This window comes from Lethenteron reissneri, chromosome 18 (genome assembly GCF_015708825.2).
Source record: "Lethenteron reissneri isolate LAM-NWPU_2019-01 chromosome 18, ASM1570882v1, whole genome shotgun sequence".
NCBI lineage: Eukaryota > Metazoa > Chordata > Hyperoartia > Petromyzontiformes > Petromyzontidae > Lethenteron > Lethenteron reissneri.
The window spans coordinates 1117160-1142206 of NC_083796.1; the positions used below are offsets into that span (position 1 = coordinate 1117160).

General features: G+C 51.5%; 2 protein-coding genes across 6 annotated transcripts; both read left to right on the forward strand.

Annotated features, from left to right (window-relative positions):
• The first annotated feature begins 752 nt into the window (after positions 1–752).
• LOC133343660 (protein FAM219A-like) lies at positions 753–12876 on the forward strand. The gene is made up of 6 exons (XM_061553376.1): positions 753–839; positions 2041–2125; positions 4711–4816; positions 5904–5984; positions 6629–6680; positions 8517–12876. Exons 1-6 carry the CDS (start codon positions 798–800, stop codon positions 8658–8660), a joined length of 510 nt encoding a protein of 169 aa, XP_061409360.1. The 5' UTR covers positions 753–797; the 3' UTR covers positions 8661–12876.
• A 2282-nt stretch (positions 12877–15158) lies between these two features.
• On the forward strand, positions 15159–22890 carry SUB1 (SUB1 regulator of transcription). 5 transcript variants are annotated; one of them, XM_061553377.1, is made up of 5 exons: positions 15159–15281; positions 17446–17511; positions 20198–20320; positions 20934–21039; positions 22278–22890. In XM_061553377.1, exons 1-5 carry the CDS (start codon positions 15159–15161, stop codon positions 22355–22357), a joined length of 498 nt encoding a protein of 165 aa, XP_061409361.1. In that variant the 3' UTR covers positions 22358–22890. The 5 variants fall into 5 exon arrangements, with proteins under 5 accessions (XP_061409361.1, XP_061409362.1, XP_061409363.1 ...); XM_061553378.1 differs by having other exon boundaries at positions 15190–15285; XM_061553379.1 differs by having other exon boundaries at positions 15209–15275.
• The last annotated feature ends 2157 nt before the right edge of the window (positions 22891–25047 follow it).

The window sequence follows — 25047 nt, forward strand, 5'->3', positions numbered from 1 at the left end:
TGAGACCGCGTTGGCGGTTTTGCACGAGCATTTATAATATCGCAATTCAAAATATTCGTCAACAACACTGCCCACGGAGGTGGAACATCATGGAACGTTGGGTCAACGTGGGCCCAACGTTGGGACGTTCCAGCCACTTGAAACGTTGAGTTTGGCCCAACCTTAGCAATCGTACTGCGTAACAGAGAGGTGGCCCCCTGTCGTATCTGTCCTGTTGAAGGTCCACTTCGCGAAACGTCGCCTTAGTCCACACAATCGGCGTCATTGTCGAATGTATTTATTATGGCTGCATTTAACAACGCGTGTTTAACGATGGTGCAATCAGTTAAATTGCAGTGATTTGTAAGCGATACTGCGTAGATTGCTCAACAGCGCTGAGCATTTCAAACCGCGGTCTTCTTTGGGCCATGCCTACCATCTTCGTGTAGTATTACTACTACGCGTCATTATTAGCCAGCAATTATAATTACAATCACAAAGTTTATGATTAATTATCGTAAACGACGCGAGATTTGGGCTCGTGCGCTCAGCCAGCCACGGACGTTGGGGGGGGAGGGGCTGGAGCTCCCATGCCGCTAGATTTCCCAGTCCGGATGCGCGCCGGCGCTCGCTTCCCATTGGTCACCCGGTGCCGTGGCCGTCGCTCTAATTGGCCACAGCCGCTCGCCCCCTCCGATCCAATCAGAGAGCGCCGGGAGGGCGGGAGGGGGCGGGGGGGTGCGAGGGGCTTGCGCGTGCGCACTGGGAAATGTAACCGCAGCGCGCGCACGTCACGGCCCCTCCCGGAAGTGTGGGCCATGGAGGAGCAGGGTCGGCAAGGGGACCCCGCGACCCTCCCGGTAAGGGGGCCTCGAGGGGGACCGAGAGGGGGACCGAGAGGGGGTAGGGGGCGACGCCGAGGAGGAGGAGGACACGCAGGAGGAACGTGGGGTTTCGGAGGAAACGCAGGGACTCCGTTGAGGGGACCCGCTGGGACACGGGGGGCAGTGCGGGGGTGGGACCCAGAGGGATCCATCTGACGCAGGAAGACGATCGGACACTCTGTGTGAGGGGATCCGGCCCGCGATTCCCGCTGAGGGGACCTAGAGGGGACGGGGAGGCCTGTGAGGGTGTCCAGAGGGGATAGAGGGATCGAGAGGGACCTGCGGCCGTCTGGAACGCTCTTCCTTCCGATATGAGGAAGCCGCTGGAGCGATCCACTTTTAAATAATCTCGATTGAGATCTCATTTCTTTCGAACTGCTTTTTGTGTTTAGTTTGTTGTCTTTCCCCCGAACCCCCATTTAGCAGGGTTGGCTACGTACGGTTCGAAAGAAGTTCAACATACACGCATAGGGAGCGGCAATCTTGGGTCCCGAGAGGTGGTGGCAGACCCCAGGACTGCTCGGGGATTGGGGAGTGAACCGGGAAAGCAGAGGGACGGCGAACTCCGGGACACCGCGGGGAGATGGGGAAGTTGGGCGAGGGGGATCTTGTTGTGGGACGTGGAGGGGGGGGGCGAGCTTGCCAGCTTGGTCCCTTTCTCACGGCTGTGGTGGTGGCGATTGTAAGAGGTTGATTACAGTGAGGACATTCAGGACGATGATGGTGGTGGTGGTGATGAATTCGGCTCTAAATGATTCAGGCATCGGTAACGAGAGACCTCCTCACACTCGCTGGAATCTGGTTATACCGGCGTCACTTTCTCATTTGCGCATTTTCACGTTCAATGTATGATACACTGCAATGTCTTGTGGGTAATTATAAACGGACACGGGTCTGTCTCGGCGTAAAATAGAATGTAACGTTTATGTTAGTCGGTGGTGAAGTATGGTCAAATAACCCCCACGACCCGCACGGTGTGAGGGAAGCCCTCAAGCAGCAGTGGAGTGAAACAATAAGGGCCGTAGTACACGTGCGTGGGGAGTCTATTAGCGTGAAGCGCCGGCGTTTGTCGAAAATACTGTGGACCGGTTCCACCTTTCTCGGTTTCATTTTATCCCGTGGCCTCGTCAAACAAATGACCCCAGGCTGCCTGACATGTCCCACCCTGCCGCTGCAGAAAGCAGAGGACACGGAGAGGAGGAGCAAGGAGAAGTTGGGCCTCTCCGTCAACTACCGCCCCTCGCCACTACAAATCAAAATCCGTGAGTGCCCCCCCCCCCCCTCATCAGCGCCTGGATGCCGAGCGGATCCACCGAGTTGCACGGAGGGGGCTGTGGCTGAGACGCTGAGCCAGCATCGCGAGAGATCCTATGTCGGCGTAGTTTTTTATTACCATTTTGGTGACCCAGGTCACTTGCAAATGAGAGTCGTACTGGTCTCTGGGGTTCTTTGCTACTATTTTAAGTTACTCCTTCAACAACAATATGATACCAGCAGCATGACATTTTGTATTTGAAATTAACTTATAAGCAGAAATAGTGTGGAGCGGTGGTGCAGCGGTTCGCGCATTGTGCTACGATCTCGGCCACCTGAGTTCGATTCCCAGCCACCGTGACCCACCATCCCTGGCCGCTTCACCGACTCACATGGTACAGCTCTGTGAGATACGATGAAACAAAACCCCCATTCCCAACGTCAAATGATCAGGTGACAAGGATAGCCACCGTGGCTGTGTGTTTATATAAATGTGGGGGGCGGGGAGGGGGATACTTGGAGCCAAGTGAGAGCAGGGGTTGCGCAACCCTTCAGTGGCCATGGCCTCACTAGCAGCTCACCCCCACGTGGCATGAGGGTGGGTGGCAGGTGGCTGAGCCTTTTTTATGTTGGCAATGATTAAACGTTGGTTAATAATTGACGGGAAAAGCTGCACAAGTATCAATGGACACAGTTATGAGATGCCACTGTGTAGCTACGTGTCCACACTTTCTGGAGGTGTCTTGTTTGGGATGTTGTATTCGGCTTTTGAAAAAAGTGACACGATCAGGGAAGTTGCTTTGTTTCGGTGTTTTAGGATTTTATGTTGGATTAAATGGTGCAGGGACCCCGACACCCAGTGACCTGCATCTTCAATGACATAGTGGTCTCTCACAAATCGTCTCCACATAAAAATTCTTACACAAGCCACCAGCCGCACCGCCTTTTGGGAGTGCATAATTTCAGCAGCACTCTTTCAATCCAGGCAAAATCCTGGACCAGTATCGACATAGTGTCTGATCAGCACTATACTCTACAACTACTATTTTAATTTTACCAGATAAGGCCCACTGAGCTATTTAGCTATTTTTGAGAAGTGACCTGGCCACAAGTGAAAACTCAACGAAGCGGCTTATTACGTGGAAAGGTATTGCAGCCAAATACTCGAAATGCATGTTTCTCAATGTGGAGGCAAAACCGGAGAAAATGCACGCAACCATAAAGAAAACATGCAGCCTCCACATATACAGGCGTCACACGGTCAGGATCGAACTCACGACCTCCTGTATAACAGGAGAGGTATTTAAAATCTCCTCGCCACCACGGCACCCCGGTGGCTTATACCAATGCTGGTGAATTACCAATCTTTCGGGCAAGGGCATCTGTAATGAGGTCTTCATCATTCTGTCTTGGCATATGATGATTTATTTCCCCTCTTATTTCATTAATTGCCATGATTCAGACTTGCGCTGTTTGATTCGAGACTCGGGGTGGCCGCACAGAAGGCATGTGATTGCAGGAGGCTTGAGCTGATTTGGATGTACAGATGTGGGGTGAATGATTGCATCCCTAAATCTCACAAAGCAAACAGTAGCTACTCCATGTCACAGTGGCCAGGGGGAATACCAGCTGGTCAGCATTTGTCCTGCACGTTTGCACATCTAACTGCTGCATCAAGGACGTTTATAATCTTGAATCCATTGTGCGTGGGCATTGATTGTGGCTTTAATTTATTGGTAGACCCGGGGATGGGTGAGACCCTTTGTCTTTCAGTGTTATTTATTTACCCAGGAAACCCTCTCTGGACCTAAAGCTGCCTCTTTTCAGTAGTGTCCTACATTTTTCTAAAATTTGGAAATGTATAAATCACTTGGGAGGCGACAAGAGGACTCCCAACTTGTGCACGTCTGGGTCCGTGGACCCCTTGCTGTTGGAGAAACTGTTGGCCAAGTTGCACAAGCTTGCGTTTGACTTGTTTGTGCAAATTGCCACGTGTAACACTGGTGGGTGCCTGGGAGAGAGCGGTGGCTCATTTGCATGCACAGCAGAAGTGCGGGTTTTGATGGGCGTGTCCGTGTGCATGTGCGTGCATGTGTTTGCGTGTTAGTGTGTACGCGTGTCAGTATCTGGACACGTGTGCATGTGTGCGTGCATGCGCAGGTGTGTGTCATTGTGAGCACACGTGTGTACGCGTGTGACAGTGCGTGTGTGTGCGCAGAGCGATGGTGGAATGGCTAGACCAGGGGTCGGCAACCTACGGCTCCGGAGCCGCATGCGGCTCTTTACGGGCTGCTTCTTGACGATATGTACGTATGTACATAGATGCATTGCGGCTCTTGAAATACTGAATTTTGTACCGAATTGGAAAGAAATGGCTCTTCTTGTTATTTTGGTTGCCGACCCCTGGGCTAGACCGTCACACTAACCACATCGGCGACGATTACCTGAACTGGTCCTGGAGCCTCCCTTAGGACGGCTCAGCCTTTAATGAATACCTTGTGCAGTGTTTAAACATCAGCAGTCGGGAGACAAAGATGCCCGGATGTGCTTCTGGCCACTTCCATCCCCTCGTGTGCCATCTTTGTCTTCGCAGAGCGTCAGAGGGAGGGAGTCCGGAGGACCGAAGGACGCAACGGCACCGCCGGGAAGACGCCCGTGCGCCGCTCGCCAAACAGCCGCTCCGTCTTGTCCCGCGCACGGTGAGTACCACAACCACTACCACCACCACCGCCTTTACCATCACCACTACCACCACCACACTACAACCACCACACTGCACCAGCACCACCACCATACTGCATCACCACCACATAAATGCACCAACACATCAGCACTGCACCACCATCGCCGTTCTGCACCACCACACTGGACCACCACCACCGCACCAGCACCACTACACCACCGCCACAACACCAATTCACCACAGCGCCACCACTTAATTGCACTACTGCACCCACCATCACACTGAGCTTGCCACACTAGCCAAGCGTTGAATACAGGGCAATGTGTTTGTGCTGTTGGTGTGAAATTTATATTGGAGTAATGAAAGTGATATTGGCAGAAAGGTGCGTGAATGATGAAGTCATGCGTGAAATAATGAAATAGACGGAGTGGTGATAGAGGCGTGTGTACGAAGTTGATGGAGCCGTGCGTACGACGCTGATGGAGCCGTGTGTACGACGCTGATGGAGCCGTGTGTACGATGTTGATGGAGCCGTGTGTACGATGTTGATGGAGCCGTGTGTATGATGTTGATGGAGCCGTGTGTACGATGCTGATGGAGCCGTGTGTACGATGTTGATGGAGCCGTGTGTACGATGCTGATGGAGCCGTGTGTACGATGTTGATGGAGCCGTGTGTACGATGTTGATGGAGCCGTGTGTATGATGTTGATGGAGCCGTGTGTACGATGCTGATGGAGCCGTGTGTACGATGCTGATGGAGCCGTGTGTATGATGTTGATGGAGCCGTGTGTACGATGCTGATGGAGCCGTGTGTACGATGCTGATGGAGCCGTGTGTACGATGCTGATGGAGCCGTGTGTACGATGCTGATGGAGCCGTGTGTACGATGCTGATGGAGCCGTGTGTACGATGTTGATGTGGCCGTGTGTACGATGTTGATGGAGCCGTGTGTACGATGCTGATGGAGCCGTGTGTACGATGTTGATGGAGCCGTGTGTACGATGTTGATGGAGCCGTGTGTACGATGCTGATGGAGCCGTGTGTACGATGTTGATGGAGCCGTGCGCTTGATGCTGTGGTAACTGTCTGGTGATGCTGCTAGGCTGCTGGTTCCCAACAAGGGCTACGAGGCCGTGGGGCAGAGTGCCGACCACCGGCCACTTGTGCAGTTCGACTCCGACAGGTGGGCACGCACGGGGCACGCGTCGGGTCACATGGGGCGCCGTAGCCGCTGCCGGGCAGGCGAAGGGGGGCGGCACTCGGCACCGTCATCTACGGCCGGCCCCATCTCACTTCCACACGTACAACACTCGCCTGGATAATCCTGGTTTGCGCTCGCCCATCAAATTACTAAACCAGGCTCAACCATGCTTAACATTGTTGGGAGGTGGTGGCTAAGCTGCACGTGGTTGCCTGTGATCCAGCGCTGTGGAGGCAGCAGCGAGGGTTGGTGGATAGTACACGGGTGTAGTGAAACTCCCTTCCCACTCATTAATTTGCTGCTAACACCTTAATTGATCGACAGAGGATTGTCGAGCTTGGGGGGGGGGATTTGGCACCGGCTCACTGCCTGGCTTCCTTCCCGGCTGCCTGTGCTTCCTCGAGCCTCTAAGTCGCTCTCTCTTCGAGAGCAAGCAAACACCTTGCAGCGGTGGTGTAGTGTTACAAGTTGAAATGATTGCTAACTTCCAAGATCATGGCCATTCGAAGTGAATTGGTTGGGTGGCCTGCGACTGTCACCCCCCGCACTCCCACCAGTTCAATGCCATGTTCCTACGGTCAAGCGTCCTCATTGCGCTGACGCTGGCGCCCGTGTTGCCCCCGCAGTGAGGAAGAGCTGGACATGTCGCAGCACTCGTCGGGGTACTCCTCGTCAGAGGTGAGACCGGGATTGCCGCATTCAGCGGTGTGTATGTATGTACGTTGAACTTCTTTCGCACCATACGTAGCCAACCGTGCTAATCGGAGGTGCGGTTTGCGTGGGCAGGCTCGTTTGCTCGAGCGGCCCAAACAGGGGCCACAGCAGGGTGGTAGCACCTCGGTGATGGCATTCGTAGCCCCTTGCAGCGAGAAGTGTTTGGGTTCAATTCCCGACTCGGGCGCCTTCCTGTGTAGAGTTTGTATGATCTCCCTCTGTTCTGTAGTGTGTGAATGAGTGAGTGAGCGAGTGTGTAGAGTTTGTATGTTCTACCTCTTAGTCCTTCACAGTGAGTGAATGTGGAGTTTGTATGTTCTCCCTCTATTCTGTAGTGTGTGAATGAGTGTGAGTGAGCGAGTGTGTAGAGTTTGTATGTTCTACCTCTTAGTCCTTCACAGTGAGTGAATGTGGAGTTTGTATGTTCTCCCTCTATTCTGTAGTGTGTGAATGAGTGTGAGTGAGCGAGTGTGTAGAGTTTGTATGTTCTCCCTCTATTCTGTAGTGTGTGAATGAGTGTGAGTGAGCGAGTGTGTAGAGTTTGTATGTTCTACCTCTTAGTCCTTCACAGTGAGTGAATGTGGAGTTTGTATGTTCTCCCTCTATTCTGTAGTGTGTGAATGAGTGTGAGTGAGCGAGTGTGTAGAGTTTGTATGTTCTCCGTCTGTTCTGTAGTGTGTGAATGAGTGAGTGAGCGAGTGTGTAGAGTTTGTATGTTCTACCTCTTAGTCCTTCACAGTGACTGAATGTGGAGTTTGTATGTTCTCCCTCTATTCTGTAGTGTGTGAATGAGTGTGAGTGAGCGAGTGTGTAGAGTTTGTATGTTCTCCGTCTGTTCTGTAGTGTGTGAATGAGTGTCAGTGAGCGAGTGTGTAGAGTGTGTATGTTCTCCCTCTATTCTGTAATGTGTGAGTGAGTGTGAGTGAGTGTGTAGAGTTTGTATGTTCTACCTCTTAGTCCTTAACAGTGACTGAATGTGGAGTTTGTATGTTCTCCCTCTATTCTGTAGTGTGTGAATGAGTGAGTGAGCGAGTGTGTGTAATTTGTATGTTCTGCCCCTGTTCTGCATGGGTTTCCTCCATGTTCTTGGGTTTCGTCCCACAGCTTAAAAAAACACAGACAGTGTAACTGGTATTGTCCAAAACATCCCCATGTTGAAAATATGATGACCTGTAAGTCACTCAATTGGGATTCAAAACAGCACCAACGTTGTGCCCTACTGCTACGAAATCCAGCACTGTGGAGGCGGGACAGGTTGGGTGGATCGCGCAAATGTTGTGAAACGCCCTTCCTATGGCCGTCAAGGAGATGTTATAGCCTGGCTTGCCAGAAGAAGTCCAGCACCTGTTCCATTTGTGCGAGATAGAGCGTTGCCCCCTCGCACACGCTTGGGTTTTCTGCGTGTGCTCTGGTGTTCTCCCACACGTGAACATCATCAATCGGATGATAACACCTTCATATACAGAGGACTACAGAGCTTGGGGGTTGGGGGGGCAGGGATTTGGCACGGGCTCACTGCATGGCCGTTGCCATCTTCCCACTTGTCTGTGGTTCTTCCTCGCACCTCCGAGTCGTTTTCTCTGTCTCGCTCTCTCTTCGTTAACGAGCAATTACTCTGTGGCGGAAGTGGCAGTGTGTTATAAAATTGAGGTTATTATGAGTTGCTTTTGACGCAGCAATACACATGGAACCGTGTTTCTCAACTCCATGGCAGGGTGGGGGTAGGGGTTCGCCGTGGGAACTGCTGTCAAAAATATCAGTTCTCGTAACGATTTCCCGTCTCCTCTCATTCCCGCTCAGATCAACCCTGACCTGAGCCGGCAGCTGCTGAAGGACGGGTACCGGCTCGACGAGGTTCCCGACGATGAGGACCTGGACCTCATCCCGCCGCGACCCGTCGGCCAAGCCTGCATGTGCTGCTGCAGCTCGTGCACCGTGCAGTAACCGCGGGGGGTCGGCAGCTGTGCTGGCCGCCACGACCGGGGACGGCGGTCATCGTGGTGACGGTGACGACCGAGGGTGATGGTCGTCACGGTGGTGACGGTGGTGACGGTCGTCACGGCGACGGTGATGGTGACGAACCGGGGACTGCGGTCGTCATGGCGATGAACGAACAATCGCAAATCGAGCGGCACGCTGGCCTCCGCGTGACCTCGCTTTCCCCGAGGGAGACCCTACGTGGTCCATCACGGGTTTTGTCTCCGGTTGCCGCGGCAACAATTTAGCGAGCTCTCGCGCCGAACAATCTGGTCAGGTTTCCAGCAGCTGTCCGGAATGGCAATGGCGACGGCGCCTTCTTCTTGCCCCAAGTTCCCGGCTGCCCCCCTCTCCTTGGTCATGGGCTTGCGCATGTGCGTGCTCGCACCTTCACAAGCGCGCTCGTGCTGCGACGACATATAGATACTTTTTTTGTTTACCACTTTATTTTATTGCCTTTGTGCAGATGAAAAGGTCAGTTGGCCTGCAGTTCTGGCCGATGTTGAGCAATAATGTGATGCCGCCCCATGCCTTGCGTGCGGTGCTGTATTTGTGCGTCTGTGTGCATGTGTGTGCATGTGTGTGTGGCGGCTGTTGTGTGTGTGTGTGGAGAGCGGTGGCACAGCGGTTAGCGATCCGAGATCAATTCTTATGGCCAACACCAGTGACGGATATCTGAACCAGTCCTAGCCTCCCCGAGGTCGACTCAGCCTTAAAAATTAGTACTTTATGCGGTGAGTAAAAATCTACATTTGAGGAGACAAAGGCGGCCAGGCATGGTGAAGACCACACCACCACCTCGTGTGCTGTGCTGGCATTCATAGGTGCTTGCTAACAGCATTTGCCTCTATAGTCTGTTGAGGCTACATGGGGAATCTTCATGTGTGTGTGTGCGTGTGTATGTGCACAGTGTTCTGAGTGTTTAATCTGACTGCATTCCACAGAATTTACTCTTTAGCTTTGTCTCCTACATTGACGTATTTTTTTTACGTATCGAAGGATGTATTTATTGTGAGTACCCATCCAGCCCGGGACATGGTTCCTTCATCAGAGCTGGCCTGGCCGAAGAAACTACTGAGTGTGCAGTATTTACCTAATGCTGCAGAGGCATGCTGAAGAGCCCAAACATGGACGTTACCCAACCCCGTGACCACCTAACCCTGACCTCGCCCAATATGCTCGCCCAATATGCTCGCCCAATTTCAATTCTTACCGTGACCCTGACCCCCTTGCCCCCAGCCCACTTATTTATTGTTGCCCATCTGTCAGGGCCGTAATGAGGCTAGAGCAGATTGGCGTGATTTGTCACCGGTAGTTGTTGACGCACCGAGATAGATTTGATCGCTGCTCCCACGAATGTGCAACAAAGGCGGCAGCTTCCAATGACTTCACAGGCAAAGGTCACGCGGACCACCCTGCCCAAGGTTGTGCGCTGCTCTAGACCAATCACTGTTCGTCGAACGTACTTGTCGGCAAGATTGGCCAGACACGACCCTGCCACTCGATACCGCTGCCTGTGCCAGGTCGCCGCAGTCGCTCAGAAATCGTTTTTTCCTATGACAGTTGCTGGCTACGATTGCCATAAAATTGCCCTCGTTCATCATGGCCCCTGGCGATATATCGTGGTCGTGCATGGGGACCTAAGTAGTTTCAGCCGTGTCTGTTGGGGTCAGCGACCCAGAAAATATTTCTACACCCGATACCCCACATCCAGGATACCTCTCACTATGATTGTGGCTACCACCACTAGTCACAGTCACGTACCACCTACTCCATACTCCCAGCGACCCGGGAAAATATATTCGGTGAAAAATTTAGTCCTGGGTCCATCCCAAGCTCCGTGCTGTGGGTGGAGAGGGTGCAGGGGCTGTAATATCGAGCTGGAGTGGAGTGGGGATGGGGAGGGGGATGTCTGTGTGTGTGTGCAGCGTTCCCACTTGCTGGGTTGCGGGGTGTGTGTGTGTGCACGTACGCCTGTGCTTGCGTGTCGCGTGCCCTCTGCAGTGCATGTCGCATGTTCATCGAACTGGCTGGGGGGGGGGAGCTTTGTGTTTATTTACACCCCATTTTTCCACGCTTTGCCACACAGATCCATTCATCAATCTTCGTAGTGTTCACAAAATGACGCTCTTCCCAACCGGACCGATCTGACCGGCACGCTGTCAGTCTTTAGGTTTTTTTAAACCCCTGTATTTGGTAGGACGCCCTCTCCACCAGCACAGGTGCAATCACGCAATCACAGGGCTGCACGTTTGACCGTTTACTGCACAAGGATGTAAAATACGTGAATCGTACTGCCTTGTAAAAGACTTTGGTGAGAGTTGAATATTTGATGTGATTTTCAATATGAGAATCGGTATGCGGTGACATGCTTTGAAAACCATTCACCTACCACTTAACAAAAACTCAAAGTAGAATCAATAAGACTGGCCCTTTAAGGGAAAAAATATATTTAAAAATATATAATAGGCGATGTTTTGGGCAATGACCCTTCATGTCACACTTAATTTCGGTAGCGTTGGTAAGTGCGGCATCATGCCAGAGCGCCCACGGAATCGGGAGTGTATGCTCACAATCCAAGTGGTGTTTGATTCCCATGTTTTAATAATATCTGTATGGAATCTGATCCCACGTGAAGCATCATTGAGTTTGTATATAATCCACGTGCAATTGTTATTTATCCTAACAAGTGCATTTCGATTAAAAACAACTTGTTCCTTCTTGAGGGCGCAATACGCTGTCCACGTTACCCTTGGCAGGCAACCGCACATTAACACGCCCACACACACCTACTCCTGTCACCGCAGGAGGCCCTTGCAGTGACACAAAGTTTATTTTAATTTTGTTTAATCAGGTGAGAACTCGGGAGACCAGGAGAAGTTTAATTTGCAAGAGTGACTCTTGACCGAGCATATCCCTAAAATTGTACACGCGATCTTGCCAGGCCAAAATGTCACCGTCCCTCCTGGTACCCAATTGATGCGGCCATTTAGAAGTGGTAGGCCTCGTGTGACCCATGGGCCGCGATTTCATTTTTTGGAACCTTATTCAAGATGCGTGGAAGGGTCTGCTTCACGAGCATAAAAACAATGTAAGATGCAAGTCCATCAGCCTCTTGGTCTTATAAAAATCAATCAACGCTGGTGTCGCCTCTCTGAATCTCATCAGCAGGGCGTACTCCGGTTAGGATTAAGATACTCAAAAGGGCAATACCGGTTCAGGATTCATCTGCCGATTCATCTGTTGCAGGAAGTGTTTTAGAAGCCCCCCAGGTTTTTGGAGCAGTGTGTATTTACGACAGAGATATGTCTTGCTTTATTTGTTACCTAACGTCCACCAGCGGTTAACACATTTCGTCAGGCGGCGGTCGGCGATGGACGCCTGTAATCCAACACTGGAGGCGAGGGTTGGTGGATCACACACAGATGGTGGGAAACTCCCTTTCGGTGTTGAGGAGGAGGAGCGATTGCCTGGCTCGCCAGGCGAAGGTGGTACAGAAAAATGGGGGAAAATGTTCCATCGTTATTGGATAAGAGCGTTGCCCCTCGTGGGCATGTGTTGTCTCCGGATACTCCAGTTTCGTCCCACTTGCAGACATTCATTGGCTGTTAACGCCTTCATTATGTCGAGGACCACCGGCTCGCTGCCTTCTCTCTTTTGGTTCCTCGTGTCTCCGCGGCGTTCTGTGTTTTCGAGAGTGAGCAAATGGTGTGCGTTACAAGTTGTTATAATCGGCGATGATCAATCCGCTGCTGAATGAAGACCTCCCCAATTCATCGCCACCTCTGGCATTTTGCACAATTAATGCTGAATGCTGTAGGATGGAGCGGTGGTGCAACGGTTAGCAAAATGCACTGTGACCTCGATCGGCCGAGTTCGAGTTCCGGCGATATCAAAACTCGTTCTGAGCCTCCCCCCACCAGCCAGCCCCTTTACTATACCGAACTGGCCAGCGTGGTGAGGTATGACCCCCCCCCCCCCCCCCCACGACCGGCGGGGAGGGGGAGCCCTTCATCCAGCAGTGGGTCCACGGTGGCTGTGGTTGTCTACCCCGTGCATCTCGCCCTGCTCCTGCTGCTGCCCTGTGACCCTTGCCTGTACATTACTCTCGTCTCGTGAAACATTGACGGTTACATTGTGTACACGCTGCTGGACTCTTACAAAATAAACGCGAGTGAACGACGCACGACTGCACTCGTGTTGTTAGTAGTCGACGAATAACAAGCATCTGTCTGTATATAGACACACAAAGGTATATTTGGCAGGTCCCGTTATGTGCAGGGACGGATATGTGTAGCAGGAGGACACGAAGCGTTCACTTGTTAATGTTGTATTATCCACAACCACGCCAGTGGTTATTTTGTTACATAACTTTATTTTATAGCCAGATGACGGGGTAAGGTTGAACTTGATAATATTTATAAGAGATCCTTTCATGCCACAATGTTCAAGGCCACTTCACACCAGTCAAGATATAATAGTTGTAATAATACTTTAAATAGTTATAATAATGCTTAAGGAATAATGCAGGAAGCATATCGTCAAAAGATGCCAGGATAACTCAGAGGGCTCCAGGATAGAAATGTCTCAATCTTTGGATGTAAAAGTAGTGAAACTAACAACGTGGCCTAAAGCATAACGTTTATAATTCGACGCTTATTACCCACGACGAAGCACGCGTTTAGACTAATTAGATAAGTTTGCTGCTTTAAATGTCCAAATGATACGCCACTTCGTTGTTGAGCTATTATTAGTGGCCAGGTCGCTTTTGAAAAGCAAGTTAATACCTCAGTGGGCTTTGCCTGGTAGTCTGGGGGTGGTCTAGTTTGTATGTGTGTGGGTGGTTTGTTTACCTTTCCTGTACTTTTCACGTCTATCGTGTTTTTGTATTGTTTGTCGTAACGTTTCTACCCACCCCGACTGGACATCTGTGAAAACGAGCTTCATAGCTCATCGGATTCCTCCTCCAGTATTAATCAATATTATGACTGAGAAGCACGGTGGCAAAAACAAATGAACAAACACCGAAGAGTGCAAATAAACGTGGAGAGATGTGTGCTTGGAATTACTGCACGCTGAGCAACAGAGGAACACGTGGCTTGAATGTTTCTATGCAGGTTAATGGCATCATCATTCAAACTCTTAAAGTGTGCTTGGGCAGGAAAGTTACGGATCACGGCCGGTCGTCAGGACTACTTACGGAGTGGCAGGGAGGAAGGGACGGATCGATGAATTAAGAATCTTTATCCTGGAGGAATCCGATGAGCTGTAACGCTCTAGTTCGCAGGTGTCGAGTGGGGCACGGGGTCAGAACGTTGCAACAACAACAACTAAATACAAAAACACGATCGGAGTGCAAAGTAAGGCTAAGGTAAGTCAATCACGAACAATACATCAAGTATATAGGTTCAAATTGCATGAGGGGCCGTCCATAAATGACGTCACGCACCTAGTGGGGGGTCAGACATTTGTGATGACGAGGGGGGGGGGGTGAGAAATGCGACGTCACATCAAAATGCGCAACTTTAAATAAATATAGACGACACGTTCTACTAAATTAAATAGACTTTTTGATAAACGTTATCTCCTACATCAGAGTGCAGCGCCACATTAAATACGCACTACAATCACAATAGTTTAAAGCGATTTGAAGCATGTCGTATTTTTTGGGGGGGCAGAGCTTTGTGACGTCATATTTGAGGGGGGGGGCAGATTTTTTGTGACGAGGGGGGGGGGGGGGTCAAAAATCGTCCATAATCGCGTGACGTCATTTATGGACGGCCCCTGAGTACATCAATCCCCATGGTTGCGCAAGGCAGCGAAACAGCAAAAACAGCCAGTCCCAGACCACGCGAAGGCAGCGAAGTGGCGCATTAAAGCGGCACCGTCGACACACGCACAGGTAAATCAGCTCGTGAGCAGCAGCGGGCGAAGTGTTCCGTGGCGAGAGACGGCACGTGGACGTGGCTTCGCGGGGGTCTCCACACAGCCGTCAATTGGGGGGCTCTGGCTGGCGATCGATGGTGGCTGAAGCGCGTGGCGGAGCACGTGGGGGGAGGGTAACACAAACACGCCGTGACGTCACAAAGCGTGTGCAAGGGCACGCAAATTGATAACAGATTATTTTTCGTGCTCTTAGGTTTTTTCGGTAAAGTCACGTAGGTAAAACATCAAAATTAATAAAAAATAAAATAAAGATCACGACGTTTCGGAGGCAACACAAGTCGAAACGTCGTGATCTTTATTTTATTTTTATTAATTTTGATGTTTTACCTACGTGACTTTACCAAAAAAAACCTAAGAATATGAATCATTGCAGTCACGAAAGCTTCAAATCTAGAATTATTTTTCGTGCCTGAATCCACCCGCCCGCACACTCGACACGAATCGATTTCATAATCGAATCGAACGGGCGCGCGCCCGTGGGGGGGGGGGGGGCATCAGAATCGATTAACTTCGCGGGTTATGTTAATGAGCTTCCTGCGGGCAGAAGTCACGTGCCGCCCCATTGACCAATCAGCGCACGAGACGAACCTCGCTCAGGGCTCCCGTGCATTTCCACTCCAAACATCTCCCCACGAGGCAAGTGTAGGTAAGGAGGCGCGCACCGCTCACCACGCCCGGCTCTCCCCTCGCGGCGCGGCAGGGGACGCCGGAGGTTGCGCCGAAAGTTTGGCACCGCTGGAAAACCATGGACTCCCGGGCTCTGACCCGTCCCCCCTCGCAGACCCCCCCCCCCTCCGCCTCGCCAGACTCGCCGGGAAGAGGCCTCCTTGGGCGGTATGGGAACTAGGCAAGGGGAGGCTAATCGGGGATACCCGGGCCAAGCCCTCGGTGTTCACAACAATGGAGACGCGGGAGGTTTCGGGTGGCGACTGAGATCGCGTGGCCCTCTCGCGGTGGGGTGGGGGGGGACACGAATGGGATCGCACATTCACAGCCCCCCCCCCCCCCTCTGCGTCAATCCACTGCTGGATGAGCTGCGTCCTCCTCCTCGCGGCTGCTCCGGTCCATGCCTCGCCACGTGCGGCGCCAGTGCTGGTTGGCGAAAGGGCCAGGAGCACGGAGGTGCAGCGCAACGACGCGTGGTGTAGTTGCACTGCCCGCCGCGTAGACCTGCAGCAGCAGGCCACAGCTGCAGCAGGCTACAGCAGCAGCAGGCTACAGCAGCAGCAGGCTACAGCAGCAGCAGGCTACAGCAGCAAGCAGCAGGCTACAGCAGCAGGGCTACAGCCGTTGGCTGCAGCAGCAGGGCACAGCTACAGCAGCAGGGCACAGCTACAGCAGCAGGCTACAGCAGCAGGGCACAGCTGCAGCAGCAGGGCACAGCTACAGCAGCAGGCTACAGCAGCAGGGCACAGCTACAGCAGCAGGGCACAGCTACAGCAGCAGGGCACAGCTACAGCAGCAGGCCACAGCTGCAGCAGCAGGCTACAGCAGCAGGGCACAGCTGCAGCAGCAGGGCACAGCTACAGCAGCAGGCTACAGCAGCAGGGCACAGCTACAGCAGCAGGGCACAGCTACAGCAGCAGGCTACAGCAGCAGGCCACAGCTGCAGCAGCAGGCTACAGCAGCAGGGCACAGCTGCAGCAGCAGGGCTATGCATGGCGGTTGTGGCCCATCCGAGCAGTGAAGAGGGGTCCCCGCGCTCACGTTCGGGCTTGGCGAGGTTGGGGGGGCATCGCCGCCACGTGAAAAGCAAAAAAGTGACCCGGCTTGGTGCTGCGGCCTTGGCAGGATTGTGCAAAGCAGCAATAACAACAGCGGCAGCTTCGCACGTTTCACGTCAATAACCACGTAACCTTAAAAAGGATATAATAGGCGACGTTTTCGGCAACGGCCCTTTATGTGTGTGTGTATGTCCCCTATATTAAGGCCGCAGTGTTCCTTGACTAATGACTTATGAGCGGATGTCGCATTGGGTTTCCCCGAGGTGCAAGGAGCTGGCGCGTATCGCGTTTGAATTCGTTTCCTTTGGATGGGCATAGCCCCTGGGTTTAATAGAAATCGCACTTAGAACGTCGGTGTCAGCGTTGTTATCCGAGATACAAATACATCGTGGATTGCAACTCGGTCTCGAGCATCTGGGTTTCGAACGAACGACATCCATTTCGTCCCAATGACGACGGGTGACCCCGTGCCCCCCTACTGGACATCTGGGAAAGAGCGTCATAGCTCATCGGATTTCTCCGGGATAAATTAACATTCTGATGTGTGACACTGAAATCACGGAGGGCGCAGGCCAGCAGGAGAACGCTGCCGTCTCCCACCCCAACCGCATCAGAGCATCGCCAGGGTGATGCTCACATCTCCTTCAATAAGTGTGGAAAATGAAAGGCAAGCAACGGTGGTGTGATTGTGGCCATGCAATTCAACTGTGGACCGCACAGTAAACCGCTGTAGTCTGTGCTCCTTACATGGAGGAATAGAAAACACTTAAGAAATTCTCTCCCGAAGCCCTCTCGTGGCCAGCAGACCTCGACATTAGCTGATGAATAAGTTGCCATGGGCAAGAATGTAAAAGAATGATTGAATTACAGTGATAATAAAAAGAATGATTGAATTACAGTGATAATATAATTGATCCCCTAGGTCTGCCCTGCGTCGGATTAGGTTCGCCTTTGTCGCCTTGGTGATGCTGTGTGGCATGGAGATGTCATGGAGTGGCATGGAGATGTGTGGGTATCACAGGATCGCGTTGCCCCCATCCCGGGTCTCACGGCCGCTCTCCCCGCCTCTGCCCCCCCCACAGAGCAGCATGCCCAAGTCCCGTGAATTCGTGGAGTCCAGCGACTCGGACAGCGACTCCGACGTGCAGGTAAGTCTGCACTCAGGCCACCTCGCTCTTCTGGGAGGGTCAGCTTGCCGCGATGAGCTGACGGCCACTGCCTTGCGGACCCGTCAGTCGCACCTACTTTTAAATATCCACACCCACTCAACCGCTAGCCCGGCCACACACGGAGTAGCCTCACCATTGGCTCTAATATTGACCCCACCACCTGCTCAGGTAGCCCCGTTCTTTGCCGGTATCGTGAGTCAAGCGGGAAGCCAGATAATGTTAAACCGGAGTCAACATGGTCAGGACTTGGGCCTACCAGACTGACTGGTTTGTCTCATCAACACACTGCTCGGCTTCAGTATGCTCTTATAATAATAATATTGCGCAATTTCAATAAACGCGTTAAGTCTTATCTATTACAACTTTTATCGTACGGTTTGTTTCTGGCCGTTGGACGTTTTGGACCTTTGACTTTTTCAACTCGTGTTTAAATAAAAAAATAAATTCTGATTTTCACAAATCTCTGGGACACTAGGACTGCCCTTTCTGAGACCAACGGGTCCTCCTCGGCCTGGCCGGGATGTCCGGAGGCCCTCGCCTGCGTGTGGCTCGAGCCGCCCCTCCACGGCCACCACGCAGCCCCTGTCGCCCACGCGGCGTACTGCTCCGCCGTGCTGACCGCGACGAGGAAGGCGGGAGTCGCATGTTTTTTCCGATCCGTTGCGACCAAGGCCTCACCGCGCTAACCACAGCAGGGGGACTGCGCTGGGGTCTGGGGGTGGGGTTCACGTTCCTAAGTTTTTGAAGGCTCCTGCCAGCCTCGGAAACTACGACGCAAAGATGAATAGCCGGGTGGTGGTGGCTACGCATGCCGCTGATGATAATATTAATGTTTATTTTATAAAGCGACTTTCATAACGAATATCTAAAGCGCTGTACGTAAAAAGAAACATATAAACTACGTGCCCAATTATAGATAAAATCCAATTAAAATACAGGAAAGGAAACGCTCATAATAGTAACAATTACACTTGCAATGTAGTAAAAATGAAAAACAAACTTGGATAAAAGCCAGATATAATGGAGAGGAGTAGCCTGGTCCAGGGAGCACCCATCGCCAGGGCGAGGTAGAAGGTCGCGAGATCATTCGGTGCCTTATAGGTTCGTCACGTCATTTTAAATTCGACTCTGAATTGCACTGGGTGCCGCCAGTGCAGCAAAGATGCCAACAGAGGTGAAGTATGGTCAAATCTCTTAGATCTAGTCAAGATCCGGGCAGCTGAGTTCTGCCACATACCGCAGATTTAAAAAAACATTCTTAGGTATGCCATCGAGCAAAGCGTTGCAGTAGTCGAGTCGAGAGAAGATGAGGGCACGCATTCGCTTCTCTGCAGCAGCTACGAAAGGGCACGAGCGTGTTTACAGAATTCCCTCTTCATTATTCGCGAGGGACACGTTCCAGAGATGCTCGTGAATCGAACATTTTGCGGATGATATTTGCCTACGAACACCTATCTTCTTCATGAATTACCTTGAATACATACATCAACTATTAATTACATGAACATTATGATAACACATCTATTTATCTCATCAATTGATCTCTCGTCACTTTATCTTATCAGCCGTGTAGAGTTTCCAATGTGATTTGCGGATAGCCAAAATCGTGGATATCAAGTTCGTGAATAATGACGAAATACTGGATGAGCAGTGGTGCTAAGGTGAAAGAATGGCACCTTTACAACGTTACGTTCCAGCACTGCGCAGGCAGCGAGAGTTTGAGGATCACGCATTTTGTGAAACTTTCTTCCCGTGGAGACAAGCCGTGGTCCCAGTCTGACAATCTCTGCCCTTTTTCTGCTCTGAAGAGGGGCCATTACCTAAAACGTTGGCCTGTTATATTTATTTGTCTGTTTTAGGCAGTGTTAATATTCAATGTTGTAAGTTTATATTTTTGTATTTATTTTCAAATTTTTTTTATCCCAATGATGCCGTGTCGTGCCAAGAAACCAAAGGTCCATTGGGAGCACTCCCACATTAGACTGCAACCCACTTAAACGGATCCCGCAGAGCTACCTCCGAGATTCCTTCAAGTGACCTCTGGTACCTCTGGTACAGAGTAATGTTCATTGGACGACAGCCAATTTGACATTTTTTTCATCTCATAGCGGGAGAATTTAACCGATGACGGGTGTCTTGTGCGGTCATCGGTGACCGGGCCGAGATGCTGGCGAGTGGCGAGTGCGATGTTGTGTTAATGTGAAAGACCCAACGAATAAGATTCCTGGGTATGATCTTCCACTGCACAAACCATGGCAGATGCGGATACCTGCTGCTGCACAAATATTAAACGTGAAACTCTCCAGTGTGCGACTGTGGTCATCCAAAACAGACCGTAAACGTGTGACGACGCAATGCCCAATCCACAAACAGGAGACATCACAGCGATAGCCACTCGGCTGCTCCTGACGCGGTGGTCTGGCTTGACCACCTGAATGTGACATTGTAGTTGCTGCTCTGCATCTTCTTCAGCAGCCAAGCGAAATAAGAAGATTGATACCATCAGCATCAACACCACTTTAGTATTTATTGGCACATCATCATTCTCAATCAAATGCTGGATGAATGCTGCTCCATCCCGATCGCACATCTTGTCATCGCTGTTACCTCTTCATCGGGGCCACCGACAGTCTGTGTCTCTCCCTCGCCCCCCGCGGCCACGCAGACGAAGAGATCGAAGAAGGAGAAGGTGTCTTCAAAGCCCGCGAAGAAAGCGCGCACGGAGGCGAGCACCTCCAAGCCGGCGGCGCGTGCCCAGGAGTCTGAAAGTGACAACAACATGTTCCAGGTGCGGTGACACCTCGCTCGTAGATTCCCTCCACCCCACCTCACCTGCCGAGGACTCGGTCTCCCCAGACTCTCATCTGAACCGTGTCGAACACGCTCGTTCGGCCGCTCACTCCACCATGATATCACCCACGCTCTCACCCATTCACCCACACATTCACCCACACGCTCGCTCACTTGCCTGTTCACTCACCCACTCGCTCCCCCATTCACCATACCCGAAGTCGCAGCATTTCTCTATTTCGTCACTCGCACTGCTCCACTTCGGATTTCCCTCCCATCGTCCCCCCCCTCCCCCAAGTTCTTGCAATAACCTTGCTCAATTCAAGAAATGTGTTGCACTCTTCTCTATTCTAACTTCGATAGTGCTGTTTGTTGCTGGCACATTTGTGCCTTTTTCAGCCTGCGCTCGGCAACTGTGTAACAAAATTTACAGACAACAGCAATACACCAGCACGTCACGCACCAACACACAAGCATGCACGCGTCGTAGCGTGGTCGTGACGACGCGGTTGTGCGGCGACAATGCTTGCCGCTCGCGCGGCTGTGGCGATGGGGTGCTGGTGGCGGTTGCCGTAGCGGTTGTGTGTGCTTGTGCCCGCCTGACGCCGCAGCTGTCCAAGATGCGGTACGTGAGCGTGCGCGAGTTCAAGGGCAAGGTGCTCGTCGACGTGCGCGAGTACTACGACAAGGACGGGGACATGAAGCCCACCAAGAAAGGTGCCCCCCCCCCCACTGAGCCCCCCCCCCCCCTCACTGAGCCCCCCATCACACACGCAAGTCGAGCAACTTCTGACGACAAAACGCAACACAATTGGCACGGTTGGCTGTGTACGGTGCGAAAGAAGTTCAACATATATACACATACAACACACCTTCAAATAATACTCTTATATAAGCGCACAACTTTATCTATCTGTGATGAACGCTGCACTTTCAGTCGTTTTCATGCAGGGGGCGCTGCAAACCTACGCGCCCCCTGCATGAACAACGGAGGCGCAGGGACAGACGCTCGATGACGTTGGAATCGATCTGCAGACGGCGGTCTTCTCGCACGGCCAGCAGCTCCGTGTCGCCTTGTCTCGATCCCGCAATCCCAAACTGGTGAAAGTCCGCATCGAACCGAACCCCCAGCAAGGCCATATCTACTTAACGACGAGAGAAAATTCACACAAAATGTCCTTTTCAATTAAGTCTTTTAGATGTAAAGTTATATAAGCTTTTAATGAAGAATTACAATTATCTAATTCAAAACATAATACAATTCAAAGATGTTTCATTTAAAAACTTCATAACGGAGCGTCGGGTGCTTGCGTGAATGCGTTATTCGTGTGCAATTTTTTTGTGACTTTCCTGGCAGAAGGCTGTAAATGGTTGTTCGGGGGCGCCCCCGAACAGCCCCTAGTACATGTATAACAGGCACCATTTCTGGCAATAGCCCTTCTTCATAGCACATTAAGGGCCATTACCCAAAACGTCGCACTTTATGTATAAATGTATATTTAAAGCCACCGTTATTGACGAATGTGGTGTTTTTATGTTGTGCACCACCGCCAGCGCAGCATCACTGAGGGCTGACGGGGTCAGGCTGGGTCCGTAGGTGGTGCTAATGACGATATAAAAACACTTCTATTGGGCTATCATTGTGGCCAGGTCTCATCTGAAAGAAAGCTATATAGCTCAGTGGGCCTTACCTGATCAAATCGTTTTATTTTACTGCTGGTGCTCCGTGCCAGTTGGTGCCGGTGGTTGTTGGTGGTCCTACAAATGTTGCTGGCAGTCGTGTTGGTGGTGCTACTGGTCATGTGAGTGGTGTTGAAGTGGGGTTGCTGGGGGCTGTGTTGGTGGTGGGTGTTACTGGCAGTCGTGTTGGTGGTGCTACTGGTCACAAGTGGTCTTCCTGGTCGTGGTCGCGCTGGCGGGAGTGTCTCACTCGGCACTCCGCTCTCTGTGCACAGGGATTTCTCTCGCCGTGGACCAGTGGGCACGGCTCAAGGAGCTCATGCCCGACATCGACGCAGCCGTCAAGAAGATGTGAGGGCCGCTATTCTCATCGTCTCCGTCGTCGAGGGCTTCCACCCAGACGCCTGCAAAGTTTTAATCCGAGCCGGGGCTCTTCTGTTTGTGACCAACGGGGGCATGGGTTTTTTTTTTTTACATGAATAAAGTTGGCGTTTAGCTGCGTGCACGCACATGTAGCTGCGTGCACCCATGTGTAGTTGTGTGTGTGCGCGTGTGTGTATAGTTGTGTGTGTGTGTGTGTAGTTGTGCGTGTGTGCATTATGTTTCTGGTCAAGGCAGACGCGCTCCACTCGTGAGTTCCCAAAGTCGTTATTTCCATCGTGTGTTTTTCATGTTACCGTTGTTTCCCGCCGTACCCCACCGCCACCTCCCCACCACGAGATTTTGTACCGGTAGGAGGAGGAGAAGGGGCCCAGCGCTGCCGCCGCCGCCACGCCTCGCCGTGCGCCGCAGCGCTCCCGCCCATCGCGAGCGCCACGTGGCGCGGGGTTTTCTGGCTGCGGCGGTGACGCAATTTCGGTTTCAATAAAAAGGGCCGGGCGCGCACCTCGTCGTCGTCGCCGCGTCGTTCATTCGTTGGTCACGGCAAAGACGCCCACCCGCACCTGCGATGAGCGCGGGGTTGGCTACGTGCGGCGCGAAAGGAGTTCAACGTACGCACGCCCAGCGAACATCTCTTGTCCGTCGTGGTGCACAAGCTGCACAGTTAAAAGTATCTAATGGGTGATGGTCGTTCATAGCGCAAGGAGGGTCATTGAAACGCCACCCATTGTATCTCCTTTGACTCCAAGGTTCTCAACTTGCCTCCCATAGGCAAACACACACAAGGTGTTGGCCAAAACATCCCAAAGCTGAAAAATCCCCTTCAAATTAACCCATTGGGGTCACTCACGTTGGCATCTGCCCTCTAATGAAGAAACTTGGCTGGACTCTCCCGAGTCTTCGAGACTCGTCAGGGCTTTCCTGGGTGACCAAGCGTAGGAATGGTAAACACTCCGTGTGGAGCTGACGTCACCCAGTGAGATACATCAGTGTTGAGATGTTAACTCCCTCACCTGGTCTACAGGAGGTTGTGGGATCGATCCCAACCCTGACGCCTGCTGTCTATTTAGAGTTTGCATGTTCTCTCCGTGATCGCGTGGATTTCGCTGTACATTTAGAAACATGCTTCTGAAAAAGAGCTCGACAGTAAACCCCCTCGATTTGCGATGATTGTGTTCTTGGAAACGCTCGCGAATGCAGAAACCTTGTTCCAATGGGAAAAGTGGGGTTGGGTTCCTCGTACGAGTGAACATGGGGGGGGGGGGGGGGTAATGGTAAATGTTTAAGAACAATGACAATAAATAATAGAATTGTGAATAACAATGTTTCCATCACCTTGGATTTGACGACAATGGAGGTGGTGGAGATGGTGAGGAATGCAGGAGGGAGAAGCAGCTGTTTGATCACAACGCCGCACAGCTGTTATCATTCCAGCACTCTGGGCAGCGCTGCCCGCAACACTTTCCCCGACTGCATTCGCGTTCCTTTGAATGGACCTCGCAGTCGACTCGTTTCTTCCAAAATGTATCGGCGAGTCCACTAAGTAGGTATCAAGTAAAAATGCCAACAGCGAGTTCAGAGCGGGATTCCTGCCAGGCTGAGAACAGCGGGCGCGCCTACTCTTGGTAGCAGACGGTTTCAATGTCACAACGTTCTGCACGCAACCTCCCCGATGCCGGTGGCCTGGCACGACGTTCACTCGCGAGTACTCGAGTTCGGCGGGTCGCGAATAGGGAACGAGTACACATTCAGTAACTCGTGAATAGGGAATGAGTACACATTCAGTAACTCGTGAATAGGGAACGAGTACACATTCAGTAACTCGCGAATAGGGAATGAGTACACATTCAGTAACTCGTGAATAGGGAACGAGTACACATTCAGTAACTCGCGAATAGGGAATGAGTACACATTCAGTAACTCGCGAATAGGGAATTACACATTCAGTAACTCGCGAATAGGGAATGAGTACACATTCAGTAACTCGTGAATAGGGAACGAGTACACATTCAGTAACTCGCGAATAGGGAATGAGTACACATTCAGTAACTCGTGAATAGGGAATGAGTACACATTCAGTAACTCGTGAATAGGGAATGAGTACACATTCAGTAACTCGCGAATAGGGAATGAGTACACATTCAGTAACTCGCGAATAGGGAATGAGTACACATTCAGTAACTCGCGAATAGGGAATGAGTACACATTCAGTAACTCGCGAATAGGGAATGAGTACACATTCAGTAACTCGTGAATAGGGAATGAGTACACATTCAGTAACTCGCGAATAGGTAATGAGTACACATTCAGTAACTCGCGAATAGGGAATGAGTACACATTCAGTAACTCGCGAATAGGGAATGAGTACACATTCAGTAACTCGCGAATAGGGAATGAGTACACATTCAGTAACTCGCGAATAGGGAATGAGTACACATTCAGTAACTCGTGAATAGGGAATGAGTACACATTCAGTAACTCGTGAATAGGGAATGAGTACACATTCAGTAACTCGCGAATAGGGAATGAGTACACATTCAGTAACTCGCGAATAGGGAATGAGTACACATTCAGTAACTCGCGAATAGGGAATGAGTACACATTCAGTAACTCGTGAATAGGGAATGAGTACACATTCAGTAACTCGTGAATAGGGAATGAGTA

What these genes read in the sequence shown, in the direction of transcription:
- LOC133343660 (XM_061553376.1), top strand. Translation starts at nt 798, where the DNA reads ATGGAGGAGCAGGGTCGGCAAGGGGACCCCGCGACCCTCCCG. An exon ending in GTGCAGTTCGACTCCGACAG is followed by an intron (nt 5,985 to 6,628) that starts GTGGGCACGCAC and finishes TTGCCCCCGCAG; the next exon opens with TGAGGAAGAGCTGGACATGT. An exon ending in CGGGGTACTCCTCGTCAGAG is followed by an intron (nt 6,681 to 8,516) that starts GTGAGACCGGGA and finishes ATTCCCGCTCAG; the next exon opens with ATCAACCCTGACCTGAGCCG.
- SUB1 (XM_061553377.1), top strand. Translation starts at nt 15,159, where the DNA reads ATGTTAATGAGCTTCCTGCGGGCAGAAGTCACGTGCCGCCCCATTGAC. An exon ending in ACAGCGACTCCGACGTGCAG is followed by an intron (nt 17,512 to 20,197) that starts GTAAGTCTGCAC and finishes GCGGCCACGCAG; the next exon opens with ACGAAGAGATCGAAGAAGGA. An exon ending in CATGAAGCCCACCAAGAAAG is followed by an intron (nt 21,040 to 22,277) that starts GTGCCCCCCCCC and finishes CTCTGTGCACAG; the next exon opens with GGATTTCTCTCGCCGTGGAC.